At 47.5% G+C, this 22,234-nt stretch overlaps 1 protein-coding gene across 1 annotated transcript in view; it reads left to right on the forward strand.

The window, feature by feature from the left end:
• The first annotated feature begins 323 nt into the window (after positions 1–323).
• LOC142302952 (olfactory receptor 1468-like) overlaps positions 324–22,234 on the forward strand; it is a 58,228-nt gene continuing 36,317 nt past the window's right edge. Inside the window, exon 1 of the mRNA XM_075344055.1 lies at positions 324–470. Within this exon, the coding sequence (XP_075200170.1) occupies positions 324–470 (147 nt within the window). The remainder of the gene's footprint in view (positions 471–22,234) is intronic.

Genomic DNA, 22,234 nt, shown 5'->3' on the forward strand with positions numbered 1-22,234 from the left:
TATTCCTGACTGTAGCACTTTTAGTGCTGTTCTGTGTGTCCGCAAAGCCATGAAGATGGATAGGGCAGGTCTTTGGAAGGGGTACATGCTGTCCCTGGATTAAACATTAGCATTTGATCGGGCCAATTATGAGTATCTCTGTCCACTCTACTGAGGTTTTGTGGATTGGCTTTAGGTTTTGTATAGAGAATGCTTAGGTGGGATGACCCTTTGCGGTCAGCTCTGGTGTTTGCAAGGGCTGCCATCTGAGCCCTCTGCTGTATGCTTTCACAATTGACCCTTTCATTAGCAGGGTATATTGTGGATGTTTCTAGTAGGTTTAAATGGGAAATCCTGGCTCACGGGCCATCCTAAGAGTGGTAGACTATCTGGACGATGTCATAGTTCTAATTTCCCAAGAAGGGGAGGCACAGATGGTGATGTTCGAAGTGCAGCGCTACTCGGAGGTATCCAGGACAAAGATCAACCAGGTAAATGTAAAACTCTCTAGCTGGGTGGATGGGAGTCTGATTTTAGTCTCCCAGGCACTTTCCCAGAGACCCAAAAATATGCCAAAGTCCTGGTCATTGAGTTCAGCCAGGGTGATTACCCAGGGAAAAATTGGGAATGTAGGATCCAAATTACCGCCCAGAGGGTGGACCGCTGGAAGGGATTGGCTTTAACCCTGAGGGAAAGAGTTGACTTGTGCAAAGCTTTCTTGCTCCCTTTATTGATTTATTTTGATAGTGTTTGCATTTTGCAAGAATCTCTCTGAACGAGGGTTTACAATGTGTTTTTCCAGCTGTTATGGGGAATCAGGCTTGACCTAGTAAAGAGGAGGTTACTTATAGCACAAGGAAACTAAAGGGTTTTAATACGGTCAACTTTGCGGTATTCTTAGTAGACAACTTTTTAAAGGTGAACATCTAGAACCTCTGGAAAGGAAAACTCCTCCGTGGATATTCACCTGCTGGGAGTGGTTTCGATCCTTTTTCCAGGAATGGGAGAAAGACGGGCATATGAAGGACATTTGTGCACCCCATGGACATATTCCGACTTATGTTACCCCAGTTCTGAAGGTGATTCGCCACTGTGATTTGGGGGTGTGGGAGATAAGGACTCTGTCAAGGAAATTAGTAATTGAGAGGTTCTTCTCGATGCACTTCTGAAAGCCACTGGTTCTCAAGAACTGCTCAGGCTGGTATCTGGAGGTGGGGTTATGGTTATTAAATTCTAATCGGATCCCCATGAAATTTTGGGACTTGGACTAGCATTGCTTTCATGGTAAGCTATATGTGAGGGACAATCTAAAGTACAGGAACTCCGAGGATAGGAATTGTCTTTGTGAGAGTTGTTCTGACATACTGGAAAGTATGGAGTACTTCTTGCTTAGTATATATAGAACTTTACATATACAGAGGTCTACAGGAGGGTGGGAACTTTCACAGGCTGGCCTCGGCTGGCCAGCCTCTCCTACACCAGTCAGGCATGTGGTGAATTTGGACGTCTGTGTGGATGGGACCTTACCACTTTATTTTTAGTGAGAATAGCGGTTAGGGTCTCACCTTGAAACACACATTGTTTAGTTTCAATGGGATGCAATATATTCCCAGTAGAAGTTTGTAGAAAAATCCTTGGTGACCTGGTGGGGGTTCCCTCCCTGGAACACGAGCGACTGGGGGCATTAAGGGTCTCTTGCCTCTCGAGGGGCTTCTCCTTTACAGAGCACGAGGCTTCTTGTGTCCCAAGCTTTCCGGGTGGAGCGCTAATCTAACACTGTACTTTTTTTTTTTAAAAACATGTATAAAAAGGAAAGGATTGCAAGCACTGAACGTGAGCAAGGTTTGGTGTTTGTACTGTTTCGGTAATGCTTATAGTGGTTGTAGTGCAGGGTTGTTAGTGAGATTGGGTGGGGAATCGGTGGGTGGTGGTTTTCTGGGGGAAGGTGCTTTTAAAGACCGTCCTGTTCTGGGCTGGGCCCCTACCTGGGGAAAACCTTCGGAGCCTGATCCAAGCCTAGAGAACTTCCCTTGAACTTGGTGGCTGATCAGGTCAGTGGTGGTGGGATAGTTAGAATTGTTAAGTAAGTTAGAATTGTAAGTTTGCTGTGGGAAAAAACACTGTGTGGATATATATATATCCCAGCACCACTCCTTACCCACTGATCCGGTCCATGTGTTCACCAGTCATGGCTGCCGCTCCCGCTCTTGCTCCCCTGAGTCCTGTTCTTGGTCTCAGGACTCTGACTCTGACTAATGCCTCTGTATAGGACCAGGCCGCGCCCACTCTCCTGGTCTTATAGGCCCAGCACACCTGAAGCAGGAAATGACATAGGGCTGTGCTGGGTATATAAGACTTGCCTTTCCATGTGGGCGGGGCCTGATCAATGTGTCTTGTAGCTAGTCTTATGAGCTAGGTGCTCAGGTCCCTTGGTACCGTGTCCTGCTGACTTTTTGTCCTTGCTCCCTGGTACCTGTGCCTGTTTACATTATTGTCCTAAAGAACTCTGTGACTCTGGTGACCTGTTTATACTTGTCCCTGCCTCGCCAGTGCTCCGGCTTCCGGTGGGGTGCAAGGTCCAGTGGATCCACCTCCTGGGCCCACCAGCCTTCCCGGCCCTGACAGATTGATCAGGCCATGGATCCCGCTGGAGCGCAAACATCCGAGCTGGCTGAGCTGCGCCAGGAGCTGGCACAACAGCGTGAAACCCTGACCCGGATGCTGAAATTCATGACGTCCGTGGACCACCGGTTGTATACGCTGCAGACTGCCGTCTCGTCCACCCAGCAACCAGTCTCCAGGTCCGAACCAGTTTCCTCCACGGCCTCGCAACTTCGCCTCGCTGCTCCGCCTTGCTATGCAGGGGATCCCAAGGCCTGCCGCGGTTTCCTGAACCAGTTGCTCCCGCACTTGTTTGCCTCAGACCAGGCCAAGGTGGCGTTCCTGATGTCACACCTGGAAGGCGAAGCCCTGGCCTGGATTAACCCCCTGTGGGAAAACGAGGATCCAATGATCACCGACATCCAGGAGTTCCTGCGAGCCTTCAGGGGAACCTTCGACGAACCCGGACGAACTACCGCAGTGACCTCTACGCTCCTCCGGCTACGCCAAGGGACCCAAACAGTCGGACAATACGCCATCCAGTTCCGCACGCTCGCTTCGGAGCTGGGCTGGAACAATGAGGCCTTAACAGCGGCCTTTTGGGAGGGCCTCTCTGGTCGTATTAAAGATGAACTAGCCGGCCGTGATGTTCCACGCACCCTGGACGCTTTGATTTCCCTGGCCACCCGGATTGACCTCCGCTTTCAGGAGCGTACCAAAGAGAGAGTCCGGGAGAAGCGACCACCTTGCCATGTCTTGCCTCCGCAGAGACCTACCGCTCCCTCGTCCCTGCCTTTCCGTGACTTATCGCCAGAACCCATGCAGGTGGACCGTCTGACCCAGGTCAAGCAACGCCGTGCAGAACGGCTCGCCCGGGGCCTGTGCTTCTATTGCGGAGATGGGTCACATATGCTATGTTCTTGCCCGGAGAAACCTGGTAGACCCCAGGTCCAAGGGATGGTGGGAACCGCCACCCTAGCCACCGAAATTCCTTTGGTTCCAGTGAAACAGACTGTACGGGTGACGACAGAGGGGACCCAGTTTTCAGCTGAGGCCCACATCGATTCCGGGGCAACAGGCAACTTCATTCACCAGGCCACGGTAGACAAATACCAGGTCCCTGTCACCCCGCTGAAGAAGCCTCTCTGGTTCGCCTCCATAGACGGCAAACCGCTCTACACACCTGTCCGGTATACCACCGAGCCCGTGAACCTCCAGGTTGGCGCTTCGCATACCGAGACTATAGCCTTCTATGTCATCCCAAGAATGGCTCCTGAGCTCCTGCTGGGTCTGCCCTGGCTTCAATTCCATGACCCTACCATTAGTTGGCGCTCTGGCACTATTTCCCACTGGGGACCCTTGTGTCAGGACCAATGCCTACAGCCTGTTCCTCAGTCCCTGTCACCTGAACCGTTGGAACCACCGACCCCTGAAGAGGTGACGACTCAGTCCAGTGCTGTACCACAACTCCTGTCACCTGTGACTGTGGTGCCACCAGACCCAGAGGAGACGACGCACTCCAGCGTCGTTCCACCGGCCCTGACAATTGAGACTGTGGTGCCACCGGACCCAGAGGAGACGACACACTCTAGTGTCGCTCCACCATCCCTGGCTATTGAGACTCTGATGCCACCGGCTACCGAGGATGAGACACGGTCCTGTACCCAGTCCGAGACGCCCGGTCCGGCCGTCCAAGACTCCAGTCCTGTTTCTGACGCTCCTCCCCTTTCCATTGCCTCCCTTGCCGCTGACATGGGTTCCCCGATACGGGACATAGTGGCCATGAAAACGGTCCGGGGTAAGCAGTCCTTCCTGGTCGATTGGGTGGATTGCGGTCCTGAGGCCCGGTCCTGGTTGTCCCGGAAGTACGTTTCTGCCCCTCTTCGGCGCGCCTACATGTCCCGGCCGCGGGGAGGGGGGCTTCAGGGGGGGTACTGTCACGCTCCCCGTGTCCCAGCACCACTCCTTACCCACTGATCCGGTCCATGTGTTCACCAGTCATGGCTGCCGCTCCCGCTCTTGCTCCCCTGAGTCCTGTTCCTGGTCTCAGGACTCTGACTCTGACTAATGCCTCTGTATAGGACCAGGCCGCGCCCACTCTCCTGGTCTTATAGGCCCAGCACACCTGAAGCAGGAAATGACATAGGGATGTGCTGGGTATATAAGACTTGCCTTTCCATGTGGGCGGGGCCTGATCAACGTGTCTTGTAGCTAGTCTTATGAGCTAGGTGCTCAGGTCCCCTGGTACCGTGTCCTGCTGACTTTTTGTCCTTTTTCCCTGGTACCTGTGCCTGTTTACATTGTTGTCCTAAAGAACTCTGTGACTCTGGTGACCTGTTTATACTTGTCCCTGCCTCGCCAGTGCTCCGGCTGCCGTGTGCCCTGCCTTCCGGTGGGGTGCAAGGTCCAGTGGATCCACCTCCTGGGCCCACCAGCCTTCCCGGCCCTGACAGGTTCGTAGTGTTTTTATGAGTCGGGCAGGTAGGGCTAGTTTTTGTTGGTTTTTGCCTGTTTTTTGTTTAGTTGGTTTTTATGTTGGCTGAGTATTAAGTTTTTGTAAATTGTTTTCATTTTTTGTAATGATTTTCATCTTTGATATAAAATAGAGTTCCATGCACCACACAGGATATGGCCTGTCATTTCCATTTTGAAAATGAATTGGTGGATGAGTGACAGGATTAGGTCTCTTGATCCCAGACCCCTGACAATTTGGAGACCCTACTTAAAGTCTCCACATTTCCAAAAACGTAAGGTTAGACAACAGGAAAGTGGCAACAATTCGTAAAGACTACAAATGGTTCAACGTCACAACATGGATGTGTGGGACCAGCCCTATAACAAGACCTGAACCAGCATTTCTTCCTTCACCACAGACAGCAAGATAACTAACAGGTGTAGGCCTCTTGCTTCCAGAACCCTGGCACTACACCATCACTTAATCTGAACAGTTTATGACTGGGGTGGCAAATAGAGATGGGCAAACTTTTCAAACTTCAGGGGTACACTTAAAGATAGCAAGGTCTGAGCCACCAGAATCTCTACACTACAGTTCAAAAATATGGGGCCACCCAGACAATTTTGTCTTTTCCATAAAAAAATCATACTTTTATTTATCAAATTCATTGCAAAATGAATAGAAAATATAGTCCAAACATTGTCTAGGTTAGAAATAATGATTTTTACTTGAAATAATAATTTTCGCCTTCAAGCTTTGCTTTCATTAATGAATGTTCCCTTTGCAGCAATTCCATCTTTGCAGAACTTTGACATTCTAGCTATTAATTTGCTGAGGTAATCTGGAGATATTTCGCCCCATGCTTCTAGAAGCCACTCCCACAAGTTGAATTGGCTTGTTGGGCCCTTTTTGCGTACCATACGGTCAAGCTGCTCCCACAACAGCTCAATATGGTTGAGATCTGGTGACTGGGCTGGTCCTCCATTACACATAGATACCAGCTGCCTGCTTCTTCCCTAAATAGTTCATGCATAATTTGGAGGTGTGCTTTGGGTCATTGTCCTGTTGTTAGATGAAATTGGCTCCAATAAAGCGCTGTGCACAGGGTATGGCATGGCATTTTAAAATAGAGTTATAGCCTTCCTTATTCAAAATCCCTTTTACCTTGTACAAATCTTCCATTTTACCAAAGCAACCCCAGACCATCACATTACCTCCACCATGCTTGACAGATGGCGTCAGGCACTCTTCCAGCATGTTTTCAGTTGCTCTGCGTCTCACAAATGTTCTTCTGTGTGATCCAAACACCTCAAACTTCGATTTGTCTGTCCATAACACTTTTTTCCGATCTTCCTCTGTCCAATGTCTGTGTTCTTTTGCTCATATTAATCTTTTCCTTTTATTAGCCAGTCTCAGATATGGCTTTTTTTCTTTGCCATTCTGCCCTGAAGGCCAGCATCCCAGAGTCGCCTCTTCACTGTAGATGGTGACACTGGCGTTTTGGAGGTAGTATGTAACGAAGCTGCCAGTTGAGGACCTGTGAGGCGTGGTTTCTCACACTAGAGACTATAATGTACTTGTCTTGTTGCTCAGTTGTGCAGCGCGGCCTCCCACTTCTTTTTCTACTCTGGTTAGAGCCTGTTTGTGCTCTCCTCTGAAGGGTGTAGAACACACCGTTGTAAGAAATCCTCAGTTTCTTGGTAATTTCTCGCATGGAATATCCTTCATTTCTAAGAACAAGACTAGACTGTCGAATTTCACATGAAAGTTCTCTTTTTTCTGGACATTTTGAGAGTTTAATGGAACCAACAAATGTAATGTTCCAGAGTCTCAACTAGCTCAAATTAAGATCAGTTTTATAGGTTCTCTAATCAGCAAAACTGTTTTCAGCTGTGCTAACATTCATGCATAAGGGTTTTCAAGGGATTTCTTAACATCCATTAGCCTTCTAACACAGTTAGCAAACACAATGTACCATTAGAAAACTGGAGTAGTGGTTGTTGGAAATGGGGCTCTATACACCTATTTAGATATTGCATTAAATACCAGAAGTTTGAAGCTAGAATAGTCATTTACCACATTAGCAATGTATAGAGTGTATTTCTGTTTAATTTAACGTTAGCTTCATTGAAAAAAATGTGCTTTCCTTTCAAAAATAAGGAAATATCTAAGTGACCCTAAACTTTTGAACTGTAGTGTATATCTCCTGTCCTTGACCCTGATGGTAAGACCCCCACTACTTTCACACACCACATTCAGCAGATAGAAGACAGCAGCAGCAAAAAATATGTCTTCACTGCTCCAGGTCTCGCTCCAGAGTAAACTGAATAACTGCCAATCTCTGCTGTGAGCAGAGGCTATTTATCTAGACTGGAACACATCACCAGGGAAAACACCTGGGCAGAGTTAATGAGCTTTTGATAGCAAGGAGAATAGACATTAACCCTGCGACTGCCAAAAGAAAAATGGAAGATTCACATTTAAGGCCTCAGATGAAACAAAGAGACTCCTAACCTGAGCCAGTCACAAATCTCTGAAAGAGATGACCGTGACACCCATCTTGGAGTCTTGAGATTTAAAAACCTGTCAGTCAGACAGCAAGACAGTGCCTTCATTCTCCCCATGTCACCATTGTGTCTTTGCGCAGCAGGGAAGTATGGTTCATGCAACACACAGGATGTGGCCTGGCATTTTCATTTTACAAATCAAGAGATGCACGATTGAAAGGTATAAGACTCTTATTCAAAGAATTCTGGCACTACAGCCAAAAGACAATTTTGAGACCCTAGTAGGAGTCTTCACATTTCCAAAAAGGAAGGTCAGGCAACAGTAAAAGTGGCTACAATTGGCACAGACTACAAATAGTTAAAAAAAAAAGCAACATGGATGCTTGGGACCGGCCCTATAACAAGACCTGAACTAACAATTTTACCTTCACCAGAGACAGCAAGATGACAGACAGGCGTAACCCTCTTGCTCTCAGACCCCTGGCAATATAGACAAAAGACAATTTGGAGACTGGACTTGGAGTCTCCAAATTTCCAAAAATTAAGGTTAGGCAACAGGAAAAGTGGCAACACTTTGCACACACTACAAATAGCCAAACAAAGCAACATGGATGCTTTAAACTGTCTCTAGAGCAAGGCCTGAACCAACTTTTCTACCTTCATCAGAGACAGCAAGATGACAGACAGGCGTAGGCCTCTTGCTTCCAGAACCCTCGCAGTACACCATCATTTAGTCTGTACAGTCTGGGCCTGGGGTGGCAAAGTCATTAAATATCTACAACTTTTTCATCTTTATAAAAGTCAGACAGTGTATGTGTGAAGCCCACCTGCAGTAGTCGCCCCAGGGACATCACTCCACCTTCAGGGACGCCACAGGATCTTCTTTTGGTATTTCTGGCAACAGGTATGTTGGTTTTTATTATCGTGACGCCACTCACGGTTTGCAGTCAGGGTTATGGGTGACTGCCACTGCAGGTTTAATGAGCGTCTGGGGCTGATGGGGTCTGCAGTTGGATGGTGTGGCATCCCGTGAGTGAGGCGGGCCCCAGGGGCTCGGGTGTGTAGAACAACAGGTCCCACAATAACTCAGTCTCAGTCCAAAATGTCTTTCAACAGATCTTTACTCACTTTTAGGTGTTTTGTGAGGTACCCGGGCAATGCAGAGATTAAACCAGGTATCCTTTAGCCGGTCTAAGGGTAACCATTAACTCGCCTTCCTAGCACTTCTTGTTTTGGATAACCCCTGACATGAAGTACTGTGGGATTCATCTAGGGAAGTCGCTACTGCCTTTTCTCCCCTTTTTGGCCTGTTTGCCTGCAGCGTGGACCAAGTGAGATGGCTCCAGGCTCGATCCCCCTTATGGGCCCTCTTGTTGCTGCCGAGGCTCGGACTCTAGATGGTTGGTGAGGAACTGGTAGTTCCCCTCACCAGCAGGTTTAGCAGGTAGTTAAACTTGAGCCTGCTCTGGGAACCTATATCCCGTGCGTGCCTAGTCACCAGAAGTCCTCGTACTTGACCGACTGACTCCCTCAGCGTCTTTCTGACTGACTGACTGGTAACCATTCTCCCCCGCTAACGGCTACTTCACGTGCAGGATCTGACTAGAGTGAATGCACGTCTCCGTCACCACTACAAGACTGGCTCTCCTCCTACTTTCCTGATAGCCTCTGCAACTTTAGCTCCCAGCCCCTCCACTACACCCCTTGATGAGATGTGGAGGCAAGCCCCCTCTTGGGTCTGCCCCAGGGTCCCATCTAATGGTTTGGGAGACCTGGTTGCTATGTGTCTGTGCGTACACACCCTATTCAAGCCTTCAGGATTACCTGGAAGTACTGCCTCAGCATGGATGCAGTACTCATTTGTGCCTGTTCAGGTCAGAGGTGCCACATATGCTTTGCAGGGACAGGCGGATATGCACTTATCGTAAATACACTGCCAGCAGCGCTGAAGAAACGTTCTGAGAGAACGCTGGCTGCTGGGCACACCAAACCTTTTTAGTCATGACTGGTGAGCTGATGACACTCTTCCATTTATAATGACCAAAATGCAAAAGGGTCCAATCCCCTCTATGGAATCAATATTGAGCTCTAGATACTCCTGCACCATCCTCTCCAGTCGTTCACTATGTACAGGGGAAAACACTGTGGAACAAAGAAGTGCAATAGGGTACTACCCGGTAAGGAATCAATAGACAAAAATTAGACACACTCACCTATTGCGGTTCTGACAATCATAACCCCTATAAAACATGTGCAGAGAAATTAACAGCCACAGCTCTGAGGTTAGACGTAGAAACCAATAGAAGAAGAAATCGGGTATACGCCGCGCTATCACCACAGAATCCTTTGTTAATTTAATTCCTTTATTTTCCGTGCAGGTCGATGCATTTCAGAGACATCTGTCTCCTTCATCAGGACATCAAAAGAACAGTATGACATCAGCTGAAGACAAGCTTCTATATATACAAGTGCAGTGCCACGTCAGAGGAACGCTCGCCACAAAATCAAATCATGGCGGGATAATCAACTGTTACATTACTGGTCATGTAAACATACAATTCATACAAAAAAAGACACATAACAAAACACAGAACTTCATACATTTCAAAAAACAGTATAAATGAACAAAAAAGTTGACATTAATTATCTTAAAACAGAAAGGATCCTTGGACCAATGCAGTTCACTAAGGACCTCTGGGCATTTTGTATTAGAAGATTTCCTCTGGCGTCCCCTTGCTCCCCTTTTGTGTCCTTTATATATCAACCCTGCACCCAAGTAGCCTGGAGTCGGACATGGTGCACCCCTGGCTCAAGGCAGGTCTATTCAGATACGCAGATATTATAGATGGAGGCACAATGCAGATCCATTCCTTTGAGTTTCTGAGAGATAAATTTTCCCTCTCTGATCGATTCTTTTTCCAATATCTGCAGATCAGAGACTTGGCTGGCTCTTTCTTTGGTAGGGCTGGGGTTTCGGATCCCATAGATTTTAAAAAAAATTGTAGAAGGGGCACTTACACCAAGTGATTGATTTCAGAAATCTACATATTGCTTTCTGAGCCTGGGGGGGCCTGAGGGGATTTTTCCATACATGCGGAAATGGGAGTCTCTGTTGGGAAGGCGGGTTCTCCCTCAGGACTGGGCAGCAATCTGGGGTAACGCAGCCAAGACATCAATTTGCACATTATATAAAGAAAATATCTATAAAATTTTGTTCTTTTGGTACCACACTCCAGCTTTCCTCCATGGCATAGACCCCTCTATACCGGCTTGTTGCTGGAGATGCAGGGGGAGCACGGGCACTATTTTACACATTTTCTGGTCCTGTCCAGGGATAGTTCCCTTCTGGGAGCAGGTTAGGGGACTAATGCAGAAAGTATTATATATAGAGGTGGATCTAGATCCCTTGATCTATATTCTGGGCCTCGGGATTGGGGGTTTGGGTAAAACAGCCTCCAGGCTTTTGTCCCACATCCTTACGGCAGCCAGGTGCCTGATTGCCAGAACTGGAGGCAGCCGGGGACTCCCTCACTCCAGAGCCTCAAATATAGATTGTTGGAGGTTAGACGCATGGAACATCTTACGGCATTACTGAATGACACAGTGGAACGCTTCCAGGTGGTGTGGTCTTCATGGGATTACTTTGCAGGGCGTGAGGATTTGTGAGACACAGGCACATAGGCCCTATGGACACTGTCTGGACTCTCGAGTTCTCTTCTTTCTCCCCGACACTTTTCCTTTCCCTCCCCATCCCCTCCTCCCTGTCTTGTCATTGTTTGTCCAGTTTTGAAGTTTGTTACTATATATTAGTATTCACTGGAATTGTTACCATTAGTAAAGTGTCCCTCAGGTCGCAGAGGCTACACCCTACGGCTTGGGGTTACTCAAGCTCGCGGGATAGGTGTGGTGACACGGAAAACAATGACTAGGTATTGCGACTTTATACATGACATTTATCTTCTTCGGGGATATGTATTTCAAGCACTGTGAATGTTGCTTTTTTTTACTGCTTATATGTATCTTGAAAATTTCAATAAAAATTTCAAAGTTAAAAAAAAAACCAGAAAGGAAAAATAGAAAAACAAGGAGGAAGGGGTAGGGGGAGAAGGAGGGAAAGTGGGTCTAGAACTCCAAAAACTGTGTAGGATTTTGCATTTATAGAAGGCTGTGTCCACAACCCTACAAAAGCGAGACAAAGATTTAGAAGAAATAGGAGTTCAGTGCTTGTAAGGAGCAGGAAGAACTGGGAGGGATATAAGGCTTATACTTGTTTAAGTATTTTTATTTGTGTTATATATTAAAAATTAAAAAATTAAAAAATCATGACAAAATTGTGTCATCTTTATAGTGAAATGTATATAAAAATTGGGAACCAAGTTATATTAGTAATAAATAAACAGCAAAAAAAACAAAAGAAAAAAATGGTGAGGAGAATTATCTTTTTTAATTAAAAAATATATTACATAAAAAAAGGTGAAGATGTGTTATAAAAAGATTGTGGTGTTATATTCCTAAAGTTATATCCCTAAAGTTATATCAAAAGCTGCTGAAAAAAAGAGGAGGGGGGCAATTACAAAAATGCCTGTTTGTATATGTAAGACTTCAAGAGAGAAACAACAGAGAAAAAGAATGATAGGATGTAGAGAACATGCATCTATGTGAAGGAAGCAAGTGCCTGTGTACCGTGGAGTTGCGCATGCGTAAAAAGGTACCAAAGTTTCAGAACCATGGGAAAAAGGAGTAAAGTGCCCTTGTGCAGGGGTAAATAGAGTTCAAAACTGTGGGGAAATTATGAAATGTGCATGCGCAAGAGTCAAGCCAGTTCAGATTATAGAAGGAGGTGTATAGCGGGCATGCCGATGATAGTGTGTCTGAAATACAGAAATTGCTCAACACTTTTTACAAAAGAAAGGACAATAAGGGGTTAGGAAATATAAATTACAAAAATATAAATATAAACTATTCCCAATTACAATGTTCTCGGATAAAAATACTAGTGTAAAATGAATATAAAGGGGGATGGAAATATGTGCTGATTATAAATTAAAAACAAAATTAATAAAAAAATGTAAATGTGAAGCGTATAACCTGTACCACGGGTAAAATATAATGGACAATATGCAGAATGTTGAATATAAGATATGCAAATAAATTTAAAAAATTCAGAATATGCAATTAATTAAAAATATATAATAAAACAATTGATAAAATTATTAATAGAATAAATCTGTCACTTCATTGAGACCTAAAGGCTTAAAGGGGGCTTTACACACAGTGACATCGCTAGCAATGTCGCTCCTGAAAGCACCCGCACCCGTCAGTTGTGTGTCATGGGCAAATCGCTGCCTGTGGTGTACAATATTGCTTGTACCCGTTACACATACTTACCTTCCTAGCGACGTCGCTGTGGGCAGTGAACAGCCTCTTTTCTAAGAGGGCGGTTCGTGCGGAGTCACAGCGACGTCACACGGCAGGCGTCCAAAGAAGTGGAGGGGCAGAGAGCAGCCACATGGAAGTCACGCCCACCTCGTTGCCAGAGGACATAGGTACGGTGTTGTTCATTGTTCCTGGGGTGTCACACGTAGCGATGTGTGCTGCCTCCCTCAGGAACGAGGAACAACCTGCATCCAGCACCAGCAATGATATTTGGAAAATGGACATGGGTGGCATTGTGGCTCAGTAGTTAGCACTGCAGTCATGCAGCACTGGGGTCCTGGGTTCAAATCCCACCAATGACACCATCTGCAAGAAGTTTGTATGTCTTGGTTTCCTCCCAAAGACATACAGATAAGGACTTTAGATTGTGAGCCCCAATGGGGACAGTGTTCCTGATGTATGAGAAATTGAGAAGCGCTGTGGATTATGTTAGAGCAATATAAAAATAATGATTTGATTTCTTTTTTTTTATTTGGACAACGTATCAACAATCAACGATTTGGTGAGTATTTTGCATCGTTAGCAATCACTCTTACGTGTCACACGCAACGACATTGCTAACGAGGCTGGATGTGCGTCACAAATTTCGTGACCCCAACGACATCTCGTTAGCGATGTTGTTGCGTGTAACGGGGACTTAAGAGTATTTCATTTATAGATTCAAAAGGTCTCTTTTTTACTGAGTGTTTCTAGTCTATTTGGAACATTAGAAGGAATATGTTCAATCGGAGTGATTTTAAAGGACGCACCTTTATTGTGTACCTGTGTGCAGTACCTCAAGAGGGCTGTTATGAAGCCCTTGTGATGTTCTCCCCACATGTTGTTTACTACAAATGTATTCAATAGGATTTATCACAAAGTCAGATTTGCAAGTGAGATGGCCTTTGATAGGAAAATTTTCAGATCCCATAGATGAACAAAAAGTCAGCCTTCAGCCTTTTATGTGGGATAATTTTGCAACATAGACAGTTTTTTGCTAGGCATTTGTATGAGCCAGCTGATGTTACCAGATTATGAGTGTCAATTTGCATCCTCGGCCTACTATTTGTCCAAAATAGAGATGAGCGAGCATCTAGCGGCTCGAGTTCGGTTTGGTTCGTCGAACGGAGGCCATGTTCGAGTTCAGCTCGACGAACCGTTCGACGAACCTCTCGAACCTCATTGAAACCAATGGCAGGCAAACACAAACACATGAAAACACATTATAAATATACACATACAGTTAATAAACATTGCCATAAGACTTAAAGGTCCCCGCGACACGTCCTGCACTCTGTCTCCCACTGCTTTTCCTTCCGATAATCGCTGCGTCCTCCCTGTAACCAGCACTGATGATAGGACCTTCCGTGACGTCAAAAAAAGCATGTGACCAGTCACGTAGCTATTATCTCATTGGCTACAGACTGGTCACATGGCTATGACATCATGCTAGGTCCTGTCATTGCACTCTCTGGTATGCAGTGATCGTTCCAGCATCTCCGTATACCGGCGAAATGCTCTGGCACATGGTCGACTCCCTGTTCTGCTTACCTGTTCCGTTATTCACCGGCTGACACAGCCGGCCAATAACGAAGATCACCATTGCTATAGCAACCCACCTGTCAGCGGTGACGTCACCTCTTACAGCCTGCAGCCTCTGCTCACTGACTGACTAAATAAACAGCAGTGCACGGGGAGAAGCAGCGTCCTTCCTCCCATGCAGCGCTGTCTGATGTAGCAGAGCTGCATGGGTTGAAGGAGAAAAAAGACAGAAGACCAGGATCGTGGAGGTCTGACAGGAAGTAATAAGCAGTAATAAGCATGGAGTCTCTAATATGTCTGTGTATTTATTTCTATTAAAGTATTTTTTCTCTGTGTGGTGTCTTTTTTTTTTAACCCTTTATTGGAGATTTTTAATGGCCGGGTCCAACTTGCCTGACATTAAGAATCTCTGACTTAATACTAGCTAGTTAAACAAAGCTAGTATTAACTCATCATTACCCAGCAAGCCACTCGTCACCAGGGCTGCTGAAAGAGTTGGATACAGGGCCAGATGATGGCGCTTCTATGAAAGCGTCATTTTCTGGGGCGGCTGCGGACTGCAATTCACAGCAGAGGGGCCCAGAAAGCTCGGGCTAACCTGTGCTGTGGATTCCAATCCCTAACTGCCTAGTTGTACCTGGCTGGACACAAAAATGGAGCGAAGCTCATGTCGATTTTTTTTTAAATTATTTCATAAAATTCATGAAAAAATTAAAAAAAGGACTTCCCTATTTTTTTAGTTCCCAGCCGGGTACAAATAGGCAGCTGGGGGTGGGGGGCAGCCGTACCTGCCTGCTGTACCTGGCTAGCATACAAGAACATGGTGAAGCCCACGTCATTTTTTTGGTGGGCAAAAAACTCCTGCATACAGTCCTGGATGGAGTATGCTGAGCCTTGTAGTTCTGCAGCTGCTGTCTGCTCCCCTGCATACTGCATACACTAGTGAATGGAGCATGCTGAGCCTTGTCGTTCTGCAGCTGCTGTCTGCTCTCCTCCATACAGACAGAAATCAGCTGCAAAACTACAAGGCTCAGCATACTCCATCCAGGACTGTATGCAGGAGTTTTTTGCCCCCCCAAAAATTATGTGGGCTTTGCCATGTTTTTGTATGCTAGCCAGGTACAGCAGGCAGCTACGGGCTGCCCCCAAGCCCCAGCTGCCTATTTGCACTCGGCTGGGAACCAAAAGTATAGGGAAGCCCTTTTTTTTAATTATTTCATGAATTTCATGAAATATTTAAAAAAAAAATGACGTGGGCTTCGCCCATTTTTTGTGTCCAGCCAGGTACAACTAGACAGCTATGGATTGGAATCCGCAGCTCAGGGTGCCCAAGCTTTCTGGGCACCCATGCTGCGAATTGCAGTCCGTAGCCGCCCCAGAAATGGCCCTTTCATAGAAGCACCATCGTCTGGCACTCCAACTCTTCTAGATGCTGTCACGCTCCCAGTGTCCCAGCACCACTCCTTACCCACTGATCCACTCCATGTGTCCACCAGTCATGGCTGCCGCTCCCGCTCCTGCTCCCCTGACTCCTGCTCCTGGTCTCAGGAGTCTGACTTTGAGTATTGGCCTCATGGTTCTGTATAGGACCAGGCCGCGCCCACTCTCCTGGTCTTATGGGCCCAGCACACCTGATGCAGGTAATGACATGGGGCTGTGCTGGGTATATAAGACTTGCCTTTCCATGTGGGCGGGGCCTGATCAACGTGTCCTGAAGCTTGTCTTCTGAGCTAGGTGCTCAGGTCCCCTTGTGCTGTGCCCTGTTACTGTTTTGTCTTTTGCTACCGGGTACCTGTGCCTGTTTCCAGTATTATCCTAAAGAACTCCGTGACCCTGGTTACACCCGTCCCGGCCACGCCAGTGCTCCAGCTGCCGTGTACCCTGCCCCCCAGTGGGGTACTCGGTCCAGTGGATCCACCTCCTGGGCCCATCAGTCCTCCCGGTCCTGACAGATTGATCAGGCCATGGATCCCGCTGGAGCGCAAACATCAGAGCTGGCTGAGCTGCGCCAAGAGCTGGCACAACAGCGTGAAACCCTGAGCCGGATGCTGAAATTCCTGGCGTCCGTGGACCACCGGTTATATACGCTACAGACAGCCGTCTCATCTGAGTCCACGCAGCAACCAGTCTCTACGTCTGAACCTGTTGTCTCTGCAGCCTCGCAACTTCGCCTCGCTGCTCCGCCTCGGTATGCCGGGGACCCCAAGAACTGCCGGGGGTTTTTGAACCAGTGCTCGCTGCACTTCAAATTACTCCCGCACCTCTTCGCTTCCGACCAAGCCAAGATAGCCTTTGTGATGTCGCACCTGGAAGGCGAGGCGTTGGCCTGGATAAATCCGTTGTGGGAGAACGAGGATCCGGTGACGACCGACATCCGGGAATTCCTGCAGGCTTTCCGAAGTACCTTCGATGAACCGGGACGCAGTACCGCGGTTACCTCCTCGCTCCTCCGGCTACGCCAAGGGACCCTGACCGTCGGCCAATACGCCATTCAGTTCCGCACGCTTGCCTCCGAGCTAGGCTGGAACAATGAGGCCTTGACTGCCGCCTTCTGGGAGGGGCTCTCCGGTCGCATCAAGGACGAATTAGCCGGTCGTGATGTTCCCCGTACCTTGGATGCTTTGGTATCACTAGCCACCCGGATTGATCTCCGTTTTCAGGAACGAACCAAGGAGGTATCCCGGGAAAAGCGACCAGTCCGTCACGCCTTTGTCCCGCAGAGGTCTACCGTTCCCCCGCCACTGCCGTTCTGCGACTCCACTCCTGAGCCAATGCAAATAGACCGGCTGAGCCAAGCCGAGCAACGTCGTGCAGAGCGACTCGCCCGGGGGCCTGTGCTTCTATTGTGGAAGCGGTTCACATCTGCTCCGCTCTTGCCCTGAGAGGCCAGGAAGACCCCAAGTCCAAGGGATGGTGGGAACCGCCACCCTTGGTACCGGAATTCCGTCAGTCCCGGTTACACAGACTGTCCAGGTCACGACCGAGAAGACCCAGTTCACGGCAGAGGCTCACATTGATTCGGGAGCAGCGGGTAATTTCATCCAACAAGCTACCGTGGACCGTTATCGGATACCGGTCATCCCGCTTGCAAAACCCCTCTGGTTCGCCTCCGTGGACGGAAAACAATTATACGAACCTGTCCGGTACACCACCGAACCCGTGAGACTTTGTATTGGTACCCTGCACACTGAGACTATTGCGTTTTATGTCATCCCGAGAATGGCTCCTGAGCTCCTGCTGGGTCTGCCCTGGCTTAAACTCCATGATCCTGACATCAGTTGGCGCTCCGGCGCAATCTCTCGCTGGAGTCCCTCGTGCCATGATACCTGTCTTCAGCCCGTCCCTCAGCCCCTGGCACCTGATCCTATCATGTCACAAGAACAGGAGAAAATGACGCAGTCCAGCGTTGTACCACAGATCCTGGCACTTGTGCCTGTGGTGCCACCGGAACCGGAAGTGATGACGCACCCCAGCGTCGTTCCACCGTCCCCGACGATTGAGACTCTGATGCCACCAGCTACCGGGGATGAGTCACCGTCCTGTGCCCGGTCCGAGTCGCCCGGGCCGGTTCTCCACGATGTCAGTACTGTTTCTGTCGGTCCTCCTCTTCCCGTTGCCCCCGCTGCCACTGCTGGTAGATTGGCTAAGCGCCGTGCGGCTAAGAAGGCGGTACGGGGTCAGAGGTCCTTCCCCGCCTTTGCGTTGGGCCCCGGCCCGGTGTCTCGATCCGGGGTGCCCCTGGGGTTCTGTGCTCGGAGGGGGGGGCTTAGAGGGGGGGGGTACTGTCACGCTCCCAGTGTCCCAGCACCACTCCTTACCCACTGATCCACTCCATGTGTCCACCAGTCATGGCTGCCGCTCCCGCTCCTGCTCCCCTGACTCCTGCTCCTGGTCTCAGGAGTCTGACTTTGAGTATTGGCCTCATGGTTCTGTTTAGGACCAGGCCGCGCCCACTCTCCTGGTCTTATGGGCCCAGCACACCTGATGCAGGTAATGACATGGGGCTGTGCTGGGTATATAAGACTTGCCTTTCCATGTGGGCGGGGCCTGATCAACGTGTCCTGAAGCTTGTCTTCTGAGCTAGGTGCTCAGGTCCCCTTGTGCTGTGCCCTGTTACTGTTTTGTCTTTTGCTACCGGGTACCTGTGCCTGTTTCCAGTATTATCCTAAAGAACTCCGTGACCCTGGTTACACCCGTCCCGGCCACGCCAGTGCTCCAGCTGCCGTGTACCCTGCCCCCCAGTGGGGTACTCGGTCCAGTGGATCCACCTCCTGGGCCCATCAGTCCTCCCGGTCCTGACAGATGCCCTGGTGATGGGTGGCTCGCTGGGTAATAATGGGGTTAGAGCTAGCTGTATATTATCAACTGGCCTTAAGCCCGAAATTCATGGTGTCATGCCAATATTGGACATGGCCACCATGAATTTCTAGTACAGATAAAAAAAAAATACAACACACATAAAAATATTTTTATTAGAAATAAAACACAACACAATTAATGACTCCATCTTTATTGAAATAAAGAACCCCCCTCCACAGTAATCCTGGGTCAAAGGTCCCGCGCCGTCCAATCCGGATCCAATATCATCTGATTGGTTTGCTGGAAGGCAAAGCAATCAGATGATGATGTGTCAGATTCAAGGGCCTGAATGAAAACTGTGGAAAAAGAAAGCGCAATAGGGTCTTACCCCAATATATATAGGGTGAAGCAAGGAGTAATACTACTCACCAATTCGGGTTGTGACAGTCACAACACCTATAGCAGCATGTAACACCAAGTCCCGGCAGCGGTCCCCATGAGGCAGATAACAGAGAGTAATAGAGACGGGTTTCACAGCCGCGCCAAAGGACTACTGGATTCTTCTCAGATTAATGTTTCTTTATTTCATGCACAGGTGAAGTCTACGCGTTTCAGGAGAACACAGCTCCCTTCTTCAGGACAAACCAGCAAAGAATCATCAAATCTCTAAGAAAAAGAGAGAGAGGGAGCGAGAGAGAGAAGAGAGAGGGAGAAGAGAGAGAGAAGAGAGAGAGAGAAGAGAGAGAGGAGAGAGTAATGCAGCCTCATTTGATGAACTGCTCTGATTTTAGAGGTGTGTCCCGCGGCTCACAGCTGATGTCCGGCTCCTCCCCTCAGTATATAATTAAATTAAATTATAATTCTAAATATATAATAATTATAATTTAAAATTAAAAATAAAAAAAGAAAGAAATTAAATTCTTTACCGGGACTAGAACTCGTTAAGTTGTGTTTTTTAGGCGAGCATTCTGTCCACTGAGCTACTACCTCCAATGATAAAGATAGGCATATTTGGTAATCTTGAAGTCTGCATTGCTGAAGTCTCTGCTGACCGCGTGATTCACTTCATTGCTACGTGGAGCTGATACAGAGCACTTGTGTTCTGTAGCAGAGCTGACAGTGTCATGTGGATTACTCCGGACCTGGAGGGGTATTTGGGAATTTTAATAAAATGGTGAAACTGGGTGTTTTTTGTCTTTTATTCCAAATAAAGGATTTTTCGCTGTGTGTTTCTTTACTTTCACTTTCAGTTTAATCATGGAAGGTGTCTCGTGGAGATGCCTGCCATAATTAACTCATTATTACCCCGATTGCCACCGCACCAGGGCAATTCGGGATTAGCTGGGTGGAGTCCCGGGACTGTCCCATCTAACTTTTTTTTAAAATTATTTATTTATTTATTTTGCTGCATGATGTCATTTAAAAAAAAAAAAAATAAATAAATACATTTTTTACCGGGACCAGGAATAGAACTCATAAAGTTATGCTTCTCAGGTGATGCTCTATCCAACGAGCTAGTGCCTCTAATGATGAAGATGGGCAGATTTGGTAGTGTTCATGTCTGCATTGCAGAGTGACGTTTCTGGTGACAGCGCGATTTACTTCATTGCTACATGGAGAGGACACAGCGCGATCGTGTTCTACGGTGCTGCTACATCTTCTTGTAGCAGAGCTTACAGTGTCGTGTAGATTACATTGGACCTGGATGTGTATTTGGGGATTAATAAACTGGTACAAGAGGGTGTTTTTTTGTCTTTTATTGCAAATAAAGGATTTTTTGCTGTGTGTGTTTCTTTACTTTCACTTTCAGTTTAATCATGGAAGGTATCTCGGGGAGACACCTGCCATGATTAAACTCATTACTACCCTGATTGCTATCGCACCAGGGCAATTCAGGATGAGCTGGGTGGAGTCCTGGGACTGTCGCATCTAATGGATGCGGCAATTCTAGGCGGGTGCTGGGTGACATTGTTAGGGGGTTGGGCTCCCGATAACGTGGTGCTCTCCATCCTGACAATACCAGCCCCCAGCCGTGCGGCTTTATCCTTGCTCGTATCAAATATGGTGGAACCACATTTTTTTTTTTTACTATTTATTTATTTTACTGCATGATATAGACCCACCCGCCGGCGGCTGTGACTGGTTGCAGTGAGATAGCTGTCACTCATCGTGGGGGCGTGTCTGACTGCAACCAATCATGGGCGCAGGTGGGCGGGGAAAGCATGGAATACCTGATTGAATAATGAAGCAGCAGCCATTTTCTAAAGAGGAAAAGATGCCGCAGATTTGTGACAGATGTGCAGCGAGACGCCCGTGATCGGTGAGTAGGAAAGAGAGAGGGATTGTGCTGGAGATGCAGGATGCATGCAGATACACAACGTGCGCACAAAGCCTACCTGTGAAAAGCCACGTTTTTGTTGATCAAACCGTTCTCGAACCTAACTCGAACTGTCAAGCTTTTAGCAAAAAGCTCGAGTTCGAGCTTGAGCTCGAACACCTGCAAAATTTCTCGAACATGAAATTGGCGAACCTTGCTTATCTCTAGTCCATAAACACAGAAATATGCTCAGTTTTGCTCTTTGGAATCATCTGTGCTGTCAGGACAAACAAGAATTACACGAAAAACACATACCCAGACTGTCCCCAACCACCCAACCAAGGGTAAACAAAGTTCCAGATGTTCCTCTTTGCTTAGTAAGCGAGAGGCAAACTCGAATAAAATTACCTTTTTTACCAGAAAAGAAACAACCCCCTTTTTTTTTTACTATGGATTTCAGTGGAATCATGCAAATTTGTAGTTCCCCTAACTGCATGGGCTCCTCCAAACCCATGAGTGGATTGTCACCCTGGGCAATGGAGTGCCTCCCCCAAGATAGGGTTTCCAGGGAAGATGGTCTCACCAATCTATCTCTGAGACATGTATCCACAGATATTGCTAAGGATACCAAGGCCTCTAGTCACTCAGGGGTCTTATAAAGAATCAAAGCATCCTTCAACCTTTATGACAGTCCCTGACAAAATTGTATTGTAAGAACTGGGATACTAAATGTGGTATCAGTTACCCATCTATAAAATTCTGATCAGTAAGTCTCTGCTGACCAATCCACCTGCTGAAGGCTGCACAGCCAGTACTCATCGATGAGTCCTAAGGCCTCAAATAATCCATCTACCAACTGGCGGAGATCAGAACTGGGAGGCAGAGAAAAAGCCCAGGTTGGGGGTCTCCCTGCAACAGTGAGATCACAATCCCCACCTGCTGCTCCTCATCTCCACAGGAGTAATCTAAAGTACAATTTACACAATTTTCTGAAAACTGTGTCTCTTCCCCTATAACACATGTCTAAGAGAGGAGGCTTGGGTTCAGGCTGGACCTGTTACCCACAGGATCTCCAAAGCCTGGAGTCTGTGACTACTGCTGCCACTGAATAGCTGACCA

This window comes from Anomaloglossus baeobatrachus, chromosome 4 (genome assembly GCF_048569485.1).
Source record: "Anomaloglossus baeobatrachus isolate aAnoBae1 chromosome 4, aAnoBae1.hap1, whole genome shotgun sequence".
Taxonomy (NCBI): domain Eukaryota; kingdom Metazoa; phylum Chordata; class Amphibia; order Anura; family Aromobatidae; genus Anomaloglossus; species Anomaloglossus baeobatrachus.